The following is a 17,101-nucleotide window of genomic DNA, read 5'->3' as shown; positions in this document are numbered from 1 at the left end:
TACTTTTATCACAACAGCCATTCAACTGCAAATGTGCTAGGCTACTAAGAGCAGGTTTTCATGACATTGGTAAAAATACTGGAAGCCATAATGTATACATCCAGTTATTCTAAAACTTAATTGTGCATAGAAGAGATCTAACCTTAACTCTGTTATAGGCATGGCAAATATGTCTTTGGATAAAAGATCCTAATAATGATATGGTCATAATTAAGGGTTCATAGATTAAGGCCAGAAGGCTCCATTAAGACTATTTAGTCTGGCCTCCATTCATAGGCCATAGAATATAACCAAATGATTTCTGCATCAAGCTCAGAAATTCTGGCTGATCTTGAACAATTGAATGGGTGCTTTGGTTGCCACCGAGAGGAAATTGTGGAGGTGAGGAGTCTGAGTGGCTTGAGAAGTGTGTTGATCAGGTGGTAAAGCATGCAAACAGAGTTGGTCTGGCTGTTTCTGTGCCTTAACTTGCAATTTCTTCGACTCAGTGCTACAGAAGTTTGATCAGAAATGCATTTTTGTGGGGGATAGTCCATCTGGATCTCAGTCAGATATTCAATATACTGCCACATTGTTAACTGAAAAATTGGATAAATACCAACTAGATAAAGTACTGAAGCCTGGAATAGAAATTGGTTGACAGAGGGATAATAGTAAGGCTTGCAAGGAAAAAACATCAACTAAGGGAACTCCAGGGATCAGTAGTGGGACCTGTTAAATATTTTTTGCTGCCTAGTTGAAACTCTCTGCTCACAACACCCAAATCTGAGTGGTTATGCCTGCACAAAAGAACTACCCTACTGTAAAGGGATCTGTAGAGGTTGGATCAGTTGGCTGCAGCAACAAAATTCAGTACTAACAAGCATTAAGTCCTAGACCCAGTGAGAGGAACTAAGTCTCTCTCTGGGGGACATCTGTCTGGAAAGTAGCCATTTCAAGACCTAGCTGTGGCCATAGATTTACTAAATGTGAACATGTGGGCACGTGTGGTGATGACCTAGGGTAATAGTGCAACACTGCAAATCCTGGTCTGGATGCCTCTGAGGTACTATAGTCTTAGTCTGCACAATTTAGGAAGAATACAAGTACTACAAAAAGTATAAAAGACAAAAACAATTCAAAGATTAGATGTAGAAACAAAGGGGAGTGAAAGTTAAAATCTAGATTAAGGGGGCCATGGTTGCTGTCTGATACCATCAAGTTAATATTAACAAAGAAAAGGAATTAGTTTCCCAAGAGCTAAAGGAAAAATAAGATATTAAGGAAATTGACTTGATCATGGAACAGACAAAAGGGAAAAAGTGAAGGCCCCATTGCTGCAGAGATTCAAGTGTGTCTGAGGAGAACTACAAAAGATATGGAGTTGCACTGGATGACAGAATCTTAATTCCTAACCCTACTGTACCATTTTTATGGAAGCTCCCTTAACAAGTTTGAATTGGTGCCTACTTAAATGTCTTTAGAGTTGCTAGGAGAGTATTATTTAAAACATTAGCAGGGACTTAACAGGCAAAATTGAAAATGTTTGAGATGCATCTGGAGGGCAGTCTTAAAGAAGACTGCATTTTAGTGTAAAGCAGGGAGACATTGATGTGAAAAATAGGGTCTGGGGACTTGGATTGAATGACACTAAAGGTACGTCTTCACTAAGGGATCGGCGGGTAGTAATCGATCTATCGGGGATCGATTTTATCGCGTCTCATCTAGACATGATAAATCGATCCCTGAACACGCCGCCCCCCCCCACCCCCCCCCCCGTCGACTCCAGAACTCCACCAGGGCGAGAGGTGGAAGCGGAGTCGACGGGGGAGCCGAAGCCGTTGATCCTGCACCGTGAGGACGCGAGGTAAGTTGATCTAAGATACGTCGACTTCAGCTACGCTATTCTCGTAGCTGAAGTTGCGTATCTTAGATTGATTCTCTCCCCCCCCCCCCCCCCCCCCCCCGTGTAGACCAGCCCTAAGTGAATTGTCTCCTGAATCGGGGTGGGGATGTGGGCTTTTGGAGTTAGGGTGCTGTGGGCTAGTTTGCATGACTTTGAGGTGCTTGGTTTGTGTGATACAGTGGGGTGCTACTGCCTGTTTTTGTGCCTTTGGGGAGCCTTTCTGGGCTAGATTTTTGTGGTCAATTGTGCTGCACAATGTTGCTGTTTTGACGTTCTTGGTGTTCACTATTCACAGCTGAAAATGAGAGCAGGAGGAATGAGTGATTCATCTAAATGGAAAAAACAGAAGAGATCCCCAAGGCCCCCTCGCCATGCAACCAAGGTCTCTCCAGGGACAGAGCAACCAGCCACCAATGGTACTGTTATGCCCAGTAACATCACAGGTACGTGGAAACCTGTTTCCAAAAGATGGGTGTCCATCTTGTAGCCCTGTGCTGTACCTCTTTATTTTTTCTTTCACTTTTCCCACTCAGTTTTTCTGTATTTAGTCTGTGTTAGTCTTCAAAGATCCTAGTAGCACACATCTCACAACGATCCAAGCCCAGAAAGAAGTGTATGAGAAAGAGGGAATACTTACTGCTCTATGTGCAACTCAACAGCATTCCTCTGTTTGTTGGTAATGCATCTTATAGAGAGGATAATGGGGGTGGGAGGAAGCTGCAGAGACTGGAGCAAAGGGGAAGGGGGGAATCAGGGACTTGGGGGAGATTGGGAGATTAGGTGAAGGTGGGGGAAACAGGGACTTGATGGGGGGTGGGGGACACAGAGGAGAAGAGGGGCTGAGGGTGTGCGGGGATATGCAGAGACCCGCAAGAGAATGCGGAGTGGGGAGTAGTGGTGGTGTTTGAAGCAAAGATCCAAAGGAGGGAATTGGGCAGGTGGGCTTGGAAGCATGGACCTCGAATGGAGATGGGGAGGGGGGAATGGGAACACACAGACCCAGGCATCAAGGCAGGGGAAGAGGGGTGCACACAGAGCCCCTGGCATGTGGGGAAGAGAATGTGGTGGGGCACACACATTCAGGGAAGGGAAAGAATGGAAGGTCAGGGAGAGAGAGCCCTTGGCATGAGGGTGTGGGGAGTTGCAGGAAGTCCTTGTAATGAAGGGTCAAGTGAGGGTGGCCCAGAGGGAACTTGTGAGGGGACTAGAGAAATGCAAGGAGCCCTTTTTTTGGGTCTTAAGCTCTGCCCTCAGAAACCACAAAGTGTGCTACTCTGTATTACTGTGATACAAAAAGAAGGGAGAATTTGCATGCCCCGTGGCTGTGCTGTAGTAGACAGACTGCACAGTCTCAGTCTTTAACCTTTAATTTGGGTACATGGGTTCTCTTGGCTGTGGAGTAGATTCTGATCTCATGTACTCTTTAAATTTTGACAGATTAGATGTAAACAATAGCAGTGAAAGGAAGCAGACAGGAAAGTTGCTATAATAGTTATGTAGAGTACACAGCTCTGAAGCATACTGCTTGCACAAAAAGGCTATTTAGGGCAGAGGTTCTCAAACTGGGGGTCGGGACACCTCAGGGGGTTGTGAGGTTATTACATTGGGGATCGCGAGCTGTCAGCCTCCACCCTAACCCCGCTTTGCGTCCAGCATTTATAATGGTGTTAAATATATTTAAAAGCCCTTTTAATTTATAAGGGGGATCGCACTTAGAGGCTTGCTATGTGAAAGGGGTCATCAGTAAAAAAGTTTGAGAACCACTGATTTAGGGTGTTTCCTCACAACAATGCAAACATTGAAAAGTAAGGAAATCATAAAGTAGAGCAAATTACAACCAACATAATACAAACATCCAAATATTAGCCTACTCCTTACACCAACACATTAATACCTTCTCTAACATTCAATTTCAGTTCAACAGTCTGTCACCCTCAGTGCATACATGAAAAAAATGAATCCTTCTGAGGCACACATCCTTAACTCTGACACTCCTGTGCCATTATTTAACAATTATCTCTAAATTGCAACAAGGATATTCACCAGGGAGGGGGGAAATGCAAAGTTGATGCCAGAGTCCATTTATCTTATGTAGCAGAAGTTTGTGTATTTTTTATATTTGCCTTTTGTCTTTCAAGAAAAACAGCTCAGCTGTACAACATACACTACTAAACAAAACCACGTTTCATATGCGAGTTTATAATATGTAACTCTGGCTCGTTCATTTATTCTGTTAACATGCTCTGCAATGTGACTTTCAGTGCTTGCTTCACATTTTCAAGGTTTTCCCTTACAACCGTGAAGGCTACAAACGCGGGGGTTTGTCTTAAATGAAAACAGATTCTGGAGCATCCACCTGACGTGGAGACGATGAAAATGTTCTGACTCTTCTCATGTTCATTTGGTTTCTGCTGAAACTCAATTTGATTGAGGAATTACAGGAATAACTTTTGCCTTTCTATTTTAAATTGTTTTCCTTTCAAAAGTTACTACTCAGTTTTCTTGCCAAGCCAACATACTTCATTGGAATCTGAGACACCTGCCAGGTTTTCTAGATTCTGTAGAGCAAGGTGAAAATGCATCCTTCTCTTATTTCAAGGCATATTGTATTCTTGTGTCCTAAATTATTAGATGTTGTTTCCCTGGATTTTTCATTTAATCTTGGTACTCTATATATTCATGACAGTTATTGATTAAGTTGAAGGGAAGCATGGATCAGTGTGGATCTGCATCCTCGTCATATGCTGAAATGAAGTTAAGAATAGAAAGTAAATAAATAGACTCAGACTCCTACCCATCATGTTCCCTTAATAGGTGTGAGCACCCCCTCTAAATGCCTCCATATCTGTCTAGTTCATTTCTCCTTTAATCTGCCATCCTTTCACATAGTTTCAGGGAGAGAGTTTAGAAATGGACTCCAATTCTATTTATGGAAAGGAAAAAACAGCAGGAATAAAGAATAGAAGTCACCAGTCAGTCCCCTTCAAGGTTTGCTCTCTAGTAGCGATAAAGGTGGGAAAAGTCCATCCAGTCCCAGGATTATTTTCCATCCTGCACCAAGGAACAGTTTTAGGTAGTTCTTAACTGAAGAAGGAAGTTCATGTAGTACAGGCACTTCTCTAAATAGAAACCCTATAAGGTCTAAACAGTTGAACAATGTTGATGTTGTCTTCTCCAGTGTGGGAAGCACAAAAACTGCCAGTGGTTTCAGTCCACTACTTGTATGTCACATTTCAGACATGGTCAACCCAGGGGGAATAAATTAGCCTCTGAGCAGTGGAGTAATATATAATTGTGTACAGTTTCTCTTGCATCTGCTTCAGCAATAACGCTAGACTGAGGTAATGTAATTCCTGAGAACATTAATCAACCTTCTGTCCTGTAGTATACCCCCCTGCTATTCTAACCATAGACATTTGGAGCAGGAAGCAATACAAGGGTCTGTGTTGTTCAAAATAGATTCTAGGTGAGTCAGGCCAATTTCTCATGTATGCAATTCTCTGGAATGTTTCCACTGAAAGCAGGAAAAGAATTAGGATCTGGGAAGCTTTGTTGTTGTGTTTTTGTAGCTCTTTCGAGTTGAGCAGACCATAGGGACCAAATAAATCAGCCAAATAATTGTTTACTGTGAGCATTTTTTCATACCTGACCTGGATAGGTTTGGAGAGAGAATGATTTGGACTAGTTTTGATAAGGATGCAAACTTGCCAGATTAACATGTTGCTCAGAGGGTAGCTACTGAGGAGTAAATAGAGTTGGGTTCAGTGATGTAGGGCCCAGTTGTACAACTCTTACTCCTGGAGGGCACTCACTTGTGCCAGTAGCGCCAGAGAAGTCAAGGGGACTACTCAGATTGAGTAAGTTCTCTGGGTGAGCAAGGTTTTGCACTTGGGTCCTTAAAGTCAAGAGGGATTGTTGCAATATTGAAAAACGAAAATGCAAACTTTGGTCTTGACAGGAGTATAAGAGCTTGTCTATACAGTGCTGGCAAAATGGACTAGATGGGTGTGATTTTTAAAGCACTCTAACTGTCCCAGGCAGACCCTGCTGGTACGCACTAAGGCTTTCTCTGCACTAGCACTTTTGTTGGCAAAATGTTTTGTCAGTCAGGGGTGTGGAAAAAAACACCCCTAGCCAACATAAATGTCACCAACAAAAGCGCTGGTGTAGACAATGCTATGTCGGCGGGAGATGCTCTCCTGCCGACCTAGGTACTGCAGCTCACTGGGGGTGGTTTAATTATGTCGATGGGAGAGCTCTGGACATAGAGCGGCTACACGGAGACCTTACAGCAGCACAGCTGCAGTGGTACAGCAATCCTGTATTGGCCTCAACTGCAGAATACGGAAGGTCCCTTGCTGTCACTTCTAGACTTTGTTCTTCCTTTTTCTGGATGCTCCAACCAGTCCTCCCTTAAAGTCCCTCAGTGTCCAGCGATGCTTTGAAGGGGAGGAGCCATTTTAATGTACTTAAAGCCTTCCGACTGGAGCTCCTCTGGTCTTTCCCCTTGTAGATGTGACATATGAAGTGTCTGTCTCTCCTGCCCTGCCTCCCCACAAGCTAGTCTGTACCTCCAGTTCAGACAACTTGGGGTGCAGGGAAAGGATCATCTCCTGCAGGGCCTCCAGTCTCTGATAGATATCCCTCCTGGCATCTGCTCTGCCCTGTTTCCCCTCCAGATAGTGTCAAGTACAATAACCTTGCCTGCCCTCTCCCATTTTAGCTAAATGTATGCATTCTGTTTGAATATGGTTTTCATTTGTTCACTAGGTCTGCTAGATTCCATCTACTATGTGATAACAGGGAGTTGCCAGTCTTTCTCCTTGTGATCTGCTTGACTTGCTGATACCTCATTTATCTGAGTCTCTTCTGCATTCTTATGTCATTTTGAGAGTTCATTTGTGGTGCAGCATGATCCAGGTTAAAGCAATATTTGTTGCTGTTTCGACATGTAATGATAAGGATGGGGGAGGGGCGGTGTCACAGTTTCACTAACCTGTTGCTGCTGTTTCTTCTCAGTAGATGGAGTTACTTTTATTGATGCTCCTTCTCCCATCTCATCTGGAAATTCAGAAAACACCTCCTCTGCAGTCAGTCCTGCTACAGACAGTGGCTTGGAGTTGTCCTCCCAAACCACCTCCAAGGAAGATCTTACAGACTTGGACCAAGTCAACTCTTTGGGATTTAGTGCAGCAATGCCTTCAAGTGAGCCCAGTGCCACTGAGCATCCACACCAGCCTGAACCCCAGGTATGAGCATGATCCTGTGCAGACGAGGCAACTCCAAACCCAGGAGATCTAGTGTCTGTATTTGTGCTCTCCTTTTGGTCAGTGTCACTACTGCTATGCTATAGTTAGGAGCTTAGAAAGTGGTCAGGAAGAAATTTCCCTTAATAACAGAGAATTGCATAGTTTGGGTGCCTTATGTGTTCATACTCTCCTCAAGACTATCCGGCATTGGCTACTGTTAAAGGGTAACTATGTGGACCAGTTTCTATGTAGCTGTATCCTTTCCAATGTTTCCATTACGCCAGCCTTAATTAAAGGAGTAACTAATAAAGGCAGAGATGGCTGAAGTTTGCTGTGATCCCTTTTTGCTGTCTTCAGTACTAATTTTCCAGCCTCAATTTTTTAATTTGTAGAGGAGTTTTTGATGATTACTTGGGTCATGTGCACTTGCATTTGGTCTTGCCTAGTCAGGGAGTATGATTAGATATAATGTGGTGCAATTAAAAAGAAAAGTGTACTTATATAGATCAAAAACTTACTAGCAGGCCGAGTAGATTGATTTAAATTTAAGTGGTGTAAGTCCTCAAGTCAGAAACCTTGGTTTAAATGATTGATTTTAATCATGTTTTGCATTTGTACATTTTAGTTATTTTCCTAAGGAAAGGTTCATCCTCATTAGCTGATAACCTTTAAAATATGTTGATTTGCTACTAAAGATAACCTTTACACTAAATTGTTTGCTTCTTTTTGCTAACTAGGATACACTATATCTATATACATTTATTTAAGCAATTATAGCTTAATTTGCATTTATTCGGACTCTTAATTTCTCCTTTTTGATTGTTAGAAAATGGTGAACGATGCATTTCTTTACTAGAAGATCAAGTTTTTTACTTGTGATTTGTGTCAATTTGCGGAAATTCAAATTCAATTAAATGCGCAAACAGCATTTTAATTTTTTTAATTAAACAGAGCAACCTTAAAGGTGCTGAATTCATAAGAAGAAAAGTTTTTATCGAAAAGTTTTTCAAAAGATGTTTTGCATTTAGAATTAACTGATTTTTTTAAACAAAGGAAGTATAATCTGTAGTTAGTGAATTGAACTGACTTTATGGTAACCATGTCCTTCACGATTGTAGAACTAGTAGATCTCACCCTCTCACACCTAGTTTTATTCATAGATTGGAAGAGGAAAACAAGATTTCTTGCTTTTTCAACTCCCAATTGGTTTCTTACCTTTGAATGAACTAGTCATTGAACTGAACTAGTCGAATAAACTGAAATGAAGAAAATATTTTCTCTGCACTTTCAGAAGAGGAAAATGCCATCAAATGTTGGTTTAGCATTTCAGCAAACTCTGGGTCCAGGCGCTTAACTGTGTCTTCAGTGGTTTCTTTAAGACTTGGCAACAAACGTACTGCTTAATATTATTTTTATATGTAATTTATATGATTTTAATCTATATAAGAAGGTTCCAGGATTGTATGTGTGTGTCACTCTGAACCCTAGAATGTCAGTAGAGCCAGTGTGATGTGATGGAAACAGCTACAAGGATTGTTGATAGCCCTTTTTGTTCAGAATATCCCCAGGTTCAGTCATCACTGGGATCTGTAGTGTATTACCATCCAACTTTTAAGTTCTTAGCCATTTTTGGCTTTATTACACCCATGATTTTATGAATTACACCCATGCAACAGTATGGGCTTTCAGCCACTGATAGATTCTAATGAATTTAGGCCATAATATGGATTGTCAATTTCAAATGTAATTTTAAATAGGTTTATTTTTAAAAACTAAACCTGTGTTAAATTTAAAAATACAGTTTTTACTTTTTTTAATCAGTTTTTATCTGCCCTGCTACCAGTAAGATCGATTGGGCTGTGGCAGCATCTTCCAAGTGAAACTGCTGGAGCATTATCATTGTGGACATTTCTAAAGCAGACTGAGACACACACTAGAGGGTGTTCCCACACTGGCTGTGGGGGATGGACTATAAGTGATGTACAAAGTTTCTTCTGTCTGAATTTTGAGTTCTGCTTTGCTCCCTCATGAGTGCCCAGTGCTACTTTGGCCACTCTAAAGAGAATGAGCCTCACCTGCAGCTGGTGCAGTATTAGTTTATACTTGCTCTGTTTTTTTCCTTCCTTCCCAAATGACTGGTATGAATGAAGAATGAAGGTCTCAGGGTGGAGAAGACCCAGTCAGCCTCAGTAGAGTCTATCCCAGAGGTGCTAGAAGAGTGCACATCTGTGGCAGAACATTCTGACTCTGCCTCTGTTCATGACATGGACTATGTCAATCCCCGAGGAGTACGTTTTACACAGTCCTCCCAAAAAGAAGGTGAGAGCTTTGGAATACTGCCAGTGTCCTTTCTGCCTCTGCCTGTGCTACTCCATGGCTTGAGAGCAGGGAGATGAGTTCCTGTTCCTGAACTATTTTCTGTAACAAAATGTTCCATACTTCTTGATGGGCATCGGTAAGAGATGGGAGCAAACTTGTAGAGGCTCTACATTTTCTTACCAGCTCTTATTTCCTCAGGAATAGCGCTGGTCCCCTACGGTCTGCCTTGTATCCGAGAGCTGTTCCGCTTCCTCATCTCCCTCACTAATCCACATGACCGCCACAACTCAGAGGTGATGATCCACATGGGGCTGCAGCTGCTCACTGTTGCTCTGGAGTCTGCCCCTGTTGCAAACTGCCAGTCTCTGCTGGGGCTTGTGAAAGATGAGTTATGCCGGCACCTTTTTCAAGTGAGTTTGGGCTTCGCCACTGGGTATGCTGTGCTAGTGAGTTTCCCTGTGTACCAGGTGGGAATCATGGCAACCCAACTCACCTCCTCCGCAGCTCACTTTGGCTAGAACTTTTATTTTGGAAACTGAGGTGAGGTTAGCTGTAATGTAGGATCACAAATCTGGTTGCTGTCCTGGTGAGAGAGTGTCTCTGATAGAAAGAGGTCTTCATAAGAATTTATGCAAGAGTCTATTAGTTTACTGTTGTTGTATATAGGAGAAGATGACACATGGGCACTCTTCCTCCCCCACCTTTCCTGAATCCTTTTCCTCTCATGCAGCAGATACCACTGTTGGATCACCCCTAAGCCCCAAACTGGTACCAGATAATTTCCCCTCACCATTTCTCCATCAAATTCTCAAATGGTTCTGAAGGGCAGAAACGTCTCCTCTTGATCCCTAACTTTCTTACCTCAAGGTAGAGGCCGAGGAAGCTGATTTTAATGAGCTGTTGTGACTGGCTTGGTTCCATTGTCTCAGTAGCTTTGTGACAATACTCTATGGCTTGGCCTGGGAAAATGGGGCTTTGAGCTGCATCCCCAAGATAAGTGACCAGTCTGGCAGCAGGTGGAGACTTGGAAATAAGTACTTAATCATTCTTTAGAGTGACATTCTTGGAGGCAGCTAGTCACCTAGCTTTCTGCTTAGAGGAGATATGCATGCTCTACAAAAGAGCAAGTGTAGCAGTTGAAGGAGAAATTAGAGTTCCCTGAAAGTAGGGGAGGAGTGTTTGAAGCATAGCCACTGCCTTTCACAGCAGGAGAGCTCTTGAGACGGGGAGGGGATTGCTTCCAGAAATAGATCTGTTATGTGATAAAACAGTAGCACTACTCACCTGGGCAAATAAGGAGTGAGAGGTCAAGCCACACTATGTTTCTGTTCCTTGCTCAGCTGCTGAGTGTGGAGCGGCTCAATCTGTATGCAGCCTCCCTCAGGGTATGCTTCCTTCTCTTCGAGAGCATGAGAGAGCACCTGAAGTTCCAACTGGAGGTGAGTTTTTGAAATACAACCACATGGTCCCATAGGATAGGTCAGTAATAACTGCTTGACGTGTAGGGGTATACAGAATGGGGTGGCAACATACACTGATTCAATAGGGTACAGTCCAAGTACCAATTAGTTAGGTGTTAGTAGCTGTATGGGTGGGGTTCTGAGGGCTTTTCTGGGTCCCTTCCTATTAAAACAGTAAAGTGCTTTTGAAACTTACACATTGCCTTGCCTTCCCTCTAGCTTTTTGGAATAGTGAATCTTAGTCCGCTGAATGGTAAAATAATTCAGTGACACCCTTAAGAGTTTGCTGTTGAAATGTGTATGAAGTTACTAAATTTACAGGAACCTGAAAAGGTTCTTCCACTGGAGTGAGCATTCACTAAATGTGGAGGATTTCACACTGTGAATCACATGTGAAAGGGGAACTCGTAAATCTCCATTTAAATAGCCCTGAAAGCTCAGTATTGTCCTGCTTTCCTTTCTCTTCCCCTAACCTGAGCTGTCCTGTGTTTCTGCCAGATGTACATAAAGAAGCTGATGGAGATCATCACTGTGGAGAACCCCAAGATGCCCTATGAGATGAAGGAGATGGCCCTGGAGGCCATTGTTCAGCTGTGGAGGATCCCCAGCTTTGTCACTGAGCTTTATATAAACTATGACTGTGACTACTACTGCTGTAACCTCTTTGAGGACCTCACCAAACTGCTCTCCAAGGTCCTGAAAAGGCTCTGCTTTGTCCTTCCCTTCAGCTAGTGCTGCAGACTTCAGAACATGAGCTAGAACAGGGCTGGGAGGGAATTGTAGGTGGGGATGTGGAGAGGAAAGTCCCTCTAGAGGAGGGATGGCAGAGAGTCTGAGAGGAGGGAGAGGAGCAGATGGTGGTGGATGAAAGGTTCTGGTTGAACAGCTTTGTATGGATTAGAAAGACCTCTGATCTTCCAGAACCTAAGTGAAGTGGAAGGAGTACAGTAAGGTTAAGTGGGGGAAAATGAGTGGGAATTCTCAAGTTATATGGAAAGTTTAGGGGGTTTTGTATTGTACATTTACTTTTTCAGAGCACTGGGACAAACTCGCCTTGAAAGGTGTTAAATCTGAGACCATCTGACATTCAGGAAATTCAGGACATTTTTAGGAAACACTATTTCACTAGGAGAGTGGTGAAGCACTGGAATGCGTTACCTAGGGAGGTGGTGAAGTCTCCTTCCTTGGAGGTTTTTAAGGCCCGGCTTGACAAAGCCCTGGCTGGGATGATTTAGTTGGGGATTGGTCCTGCTTTGAGCAGGGGGTTGGACTAGATGACCTCTTGAGGTCCCTTCCTACCCTGATATTCTATGATTCTATGATTCAACTGTTTGATTTCCCAGAATGCCTTTCCAGTTTCTGGACAACTTTACACTACTCACCTGCTGTCTCTTGAAGCATTGCTGACAGTGATTGATAGCACTGAAGCACACTGCCAAGCCAAAGTGCTGAGCAACATCCACCAACAGGAGAAGGAAGTGGTCAAACCCAGCACAGAAACTGCCAGTAGCACCAAAGAACCAAGCAACAGTGAGACCTTTCTTTTTAACCTCTCCATGTTCAGCCCTAGATTTATTCTAAACCCACTTGTATACCTCCTTTTGGTCACTCAGCTAGTGAACTCCAAGATAATGTATTTCCATTCTTCCAGTTTCATGCTTTCCAATACTCTTTAGCATTTAAAACCTTGATGTCAGACCACTCCACTTCAGGGACTTAGTCACTGGCAACTGAGATCAAGGAGATCGAGCTTACTGTCTGTCCCAAGATACAGCCTGGAGAGGGCAGGAGGCATGGCCTTATTTGTTAATGGTTCTAGAGACATCTCTGGAATGCTCTTCTGTTCCATGAATGCTACAGTCCATCTGTGGCATCCTTTAGGACAAAATGTTTAATGTTGTGTATATGCGCATGTGCGCTAACCTTGCTGCTGCCCCATTTAGAGTATGTTGCCCTTTCTTTGAAAACATACTGTTCTTTGAGAGATTGTCCACATGGATTCCACTCCTCCTGCCCCTCATGTGAAGAATCAGTGCCGTTTACTGACTCTGGCAAAAGTCCACTCCAAGTGCCTTTTTTTGCCTAGGAGAAGGACACCTCCCTGAGTGATGTTCCATACGTCATTCCTTCTCTAAGTAGCCTCAGAAAGCTAGACCATCTATGCAATCCTCTGGATGCCAAAAGGAAGGACGCAGCTGGACTTCGCTTCTCTGGTCAGTCCCACTCCATGAGCACCCTAGTCAGCTGAGATTCCACCCTGAACTCCTGTGCTATGTCAACCAAGAGGCCCCAGTTGTCTTCCTCATTCCAGTGTCACTCTGAGATGGAAGTAGGCAGGAGCACCACTCCAGAGAGGTCGAGGCATAGGTCACCCTCTTTGCTGCCTACCAAGTCAAGACACAAGAGTCTGCAGGCATCCGACGTGTCTTGGGTTCAACAGAAGGGTAACTAATGACCTGACATAGCTCTCTTTGGTTCCTGTGGTACCTACTAAACCCATGGCCCATGCTTTGTCAAGTACCCAGCACCTCAGTACTGCCCAGGTCTGTACCTAGAGCATATTCAGTCTTGAATGATCCATTTGTACAACTGGTACTCGAGTCACTTCTTCTCGAGAGGTTGAAGATGTTGATAATGTAGCCAGTAGTTACTGAATCATCTGTATAGCGGATGAAGGAGATATCTCTGGTACCAACATCAGCCCCTACCCAATTAGGGAGGATCCAGCAGAACCACAGCACACAGACAGACCTATCTTTAGAGGAGGTATACTCCTCTTAATCCCCATCATGACACAGTAGGGAGTCATCTCCTAAGTACCCTCTCTCACCCCTTGTGTAGCATAATTGTAGTCAAGAAAGGACTCTACAGAGGGCTCTGTCAGGCGTTCATTCAAACCAATCTGTAATCTATCTGTTTGTTTTCTAAAACCTCATTTCTCTCTGTGAGAGACTGAACTTCATATCTTGGCCATTTCAAGGGACTTGCTATACTATCTTCAGAGGGCAAAGTCTTTCAGACCATCTCCCTGTACTTTTATTGCCATCTCTGGTGCTTCAAAGGTCAAGCCATCTCTTCCCAAAGAACGTAAAAACGGATCACATAGTGTATATCAATGTATCACATGATATTCTATGCTATTCCTCTCCCTTCAAATATTAAAAGTTCATTCCACAAGAGCAAAAACTGCAACCTATGCATTCCGTATCCAAAATTTGCAAGGCAGTATGTGGAGTAATCCCCTTTCTTTGATTTAAACACTAAGCCCTTGATCTGGCTGCAAGATCAGATGCAAAAATTTGGCAGAGCAGTGTTACCATCACTATTCAGTTAGTGACAATGAAGGCTCCTCAGTCACACTTTCCAGATAGGGCACTGCTGAGCAGTCACCTACAGTGGCATCTACCCTGTCAAATTTGCTAAGAAAAGGAGGGGTTACTTCCCTAATAGTGATTGTGGTTCTTTGAGGTGGTGCCATCTGTGTGGACCCTCTTTATTTGGGACTCTGAATTAGTAAAGGAAGTGAGGGATGGTTATGGTCGCTCTGTCCTTAATGCCCTCAAGTGGGAGGGTATGCACGGTGCGGGCGCAGCCCAACAGATACTGCTATTCAAAAGATTTCAGTGTCACATGCATGTGCATCTACAGTGGGATCTGCACAGATGACAACATCTCGAAGTACCACAATTACTATAAGGCAAATAACCATTTGTTACACAGAATCTTTTGCAAGTGGTATACCTATTAATAGACTTGTTTGCCACAGATCAGAACAAGAATGGACAGGTCTGCTTTAGGGTGGTCTCCAGTCTAGGCTCCCTGTCACTTGCCTTTCTCATCCTTTGAACACCAGAACCAATGTGATTTCCCCTTCCCAATCCTCATGATACTGAGGCAAGTTGCTGCATCAGTGATCATGATAGCCCTGGCATGGGCAAGGCAGTTCTGGTATTCAGATCCAGTGAACCTCTCATCGCAGCCCCCAGTCACTTTGCCCTCTGTGCCTGACGTAGTCTTGCACAACAATGGTCACATCCTACAGGTTGACCCAGCATCATTATGTCAGATAGCCTGGATGCTGGCTGGCTGGCTATCTGTCCAAAGAAGCTGTTCAGCTGTAGCTCAGAATGTTCTCTAAAGCAGGAGAGTCTCAACTAGACTGAGTTACAAAGCTAAGTGGAAAGGGTGTTCTGTATAGTCATCTTACCACAAGCTGTCTCCCTTGACAACACTCATTTAAACAATATTGGATTATTTTATCCCTGAAACAGTTGGGACTATTCATTCCAGAAGGATACAACTAGCAGCAATATTTGCACACACACCCCCCCCCCCCCCATCTTGGGCCACACTGTATTTTCTCATCCTACAGTGGCTAGATTCCTTAAGACCCTAACTTGTGTTTTCCCTCCAATTTGGGAGACCTCACCCTCTTGGGATCTCACTATAGTATTAATGTGTTGATGTCTCTCCTTTGAGCCCTTAGTAACCTGTTCTCTTTACCACCTACAATGAAGAGTTCCTTTTTAGTAGCCATTACATCAGCTCAGTTAGGGGAGAGTCACACCTGCTTGGTGGGTCCCCCTTATAATAGTGTTTGATAAGAACAGGGTCACTCTTAGGCTTCATCCCAAGTTCTTGCCCAAAGTTGTTTCAGGGTTCCATACAAACCAATTTATTCATCCTCCAAGCCTCGTTCAACCCCCTGGAAGCTAAATTTCACATGCATGATGTAGTAAGGGCATTGTCATACTACCTTACCAGGACAAAATCATTCAGGAACTCACCTGGACTGACTGTGATCTTTGCAGAGGGTGTTAAGGTTCATGTAGAATTCTCCAATTGTATAAGGACATATTATAAATTAGCCAGGTTAGATCCACCTACTCCCATTAGAGCTCATTTCACTGGACCTAATGCAGCCTCTGCTGCCAGTTTGAAGAATGTCCCTATTTTTGAAATTTTTGGGACAGCTATAAAGAGCTTGGTTCAGACATTTTAAAAACACTATACTTTGGTAGAGGCCTCCACATCAGATGCCTATTTTGTCTTGCAGTTATTGTTTTAAGCAAGGCTCCTAGCACGCATCTCCAACCAAACTGATAATTGCTTGTTACTCACCAAGAGTGGGATCTGTGTGGAAAACCACTTGAAAAAATGGTTACCTATCTTACAGGTTCTTTGAGATGTATTGTCAACACGGATTCCTCAACCTGCACTCCTTCCCTGCTTCCACAGAGTCCTGCTCCTCTGGGATTCTGTATTGGAAAAGGAACTGAGGAGCAGTTAGACCCATTCTGCTCTTAATACCCGTGGATGCATCAGTTCCTTCACCAATACAGAATCTTAGAGAAGGAACTGACTCACCCAAGAATATAAAGGGCAGAGTGGATCCAGCTGCCCCTCAGTTCCTTTGTCAATACAGAATCCCAGAGGAGCAGGACTCTGCAGTAGCAGGGAAGGAGTGGGGGTCACAAAATCAATGAGGGCAACACATCTCAAAGTCTCTCAGTTCCTATAAGGTCAGTAACTGGTCTTTTCTTTTGATAAGACATGCAAAGGCCTTCAAGTGGTGAACAGCAATTAAAGTAAAAGGCATTATGATTATTCAGAAGCTCTTGTCCATCTTCTGTTGCTGATTTCTCTTGCCTTCTCTTTTGCCCACAGACAATGAGAGAGTGCTGAGTGAAGGGAAATCTCCCAGTGTGGTCACAGAGCTGTCCGGGGCATGCCCGCCCACCAGTGGGTGTCTTATGGCTGACCAGATGAAGCAGGGCTGCCAGGATTTGGAGGGAGGAAGTGATGCAGGTAATAGTCCCCACAGGACCTTGACTCTGACTGAACATCTGCACGCAGGGAATGGTTCAGACCTACGTTCTTTGGTATTAATACCTTATAGTGGACTGTGCTATACGTGTTAACGGAACCTGCTCAGAGCCAGAAACACATGTGCATGGGACGCTCAAGTTACTTTAGATGTGGTGTATTTGACAGAGGAGGCTACTGTCGATGTTTGTATGTGTGGAGAGGGTTGGAACTGGTGGGTCCCCTTTGCTTGTAGCAAAAACAGATAGTCACAGTTAGCACAGCACTCTCTAAGACAGAATCATCACTCTCAGGCTGCAACAGCCCCAGAGGAGGCAGAAAAATAAACTGGGTGTGTGAAATTATCATGGCTGAGAAGCTCC

General features: G+C 43.7%; 1 protein-coding gene across 8 annotated transcripts in view; it reads left to right on the top strand.

The window, feature by feature from the left end:
- GBF1 (golgi brefeldin A resistant guanine nucleotide exchange factor 1) overlaps positions 1–17,101 on the top strand; it is a 185,937-nt gene that overhangs the window by 132,482 nt on the left and 36,354 nt on the right. For 4 of the 8 annotated variants that reach the window (XM_054033853.1, XM_054033851.1, XM_054033852.1 and 1 more), the window contains 8 exons: positions 2,181–2,328; positions 6,908–7,134; positions 9,285–9,453; positions 9,652–9,863; positions 10,794–10,892; positions 11,412–11,606; positions 12,257–12,443; positions 16,581–16,721. In XM_054033853.1, coding sequence (XP_053889828.1) covers positions 2,181–2,328; positions 6,908–7,134; positions 9,285–9,453; positions 9,652–9,863; positions 10,794–10,892; positions 11,412–11,606; positions 12,257–12,443; positions 16,581–16,721 — 1,378 coding nt within the window. Of the gene's footprint in view, positions 1–2,180; positions 2,329–6,904; positions 7,135–9,284; positions 9,454–9,651; positions 9,864–10,793; positions 10,893–11,411; positions 11,607–12,256; positions 12,444–16,580; positions 16,722–17,101 lie in introns of all 8 variants that reach the window. The other 4 variants (XM_054033850.1, XM_054033847.1, XM_054033845.1 and 1 more) reach the window with 1 other exon arrangement.

Source organism: Malaclemys terrapin, chromosome 7 (genome assembly GCF_027887155.1).
Source record: "Malaclemys terrapin pileata isolate rMalTer1 chromosome 7, rMalTer1.hap1, whole genome shotgun sequence".
NCBI classification, from domain to species: domain Eukaryota; kingdom Metazoa; phylum Chordata; order Testudines; family Emydidae; genus Malaclemys; species Malaclemys terrapin.
Note: the sequence above shows the minus strand (reverse complement) of the source record. Positions and strands in the feature narration are given on the sequence as shown.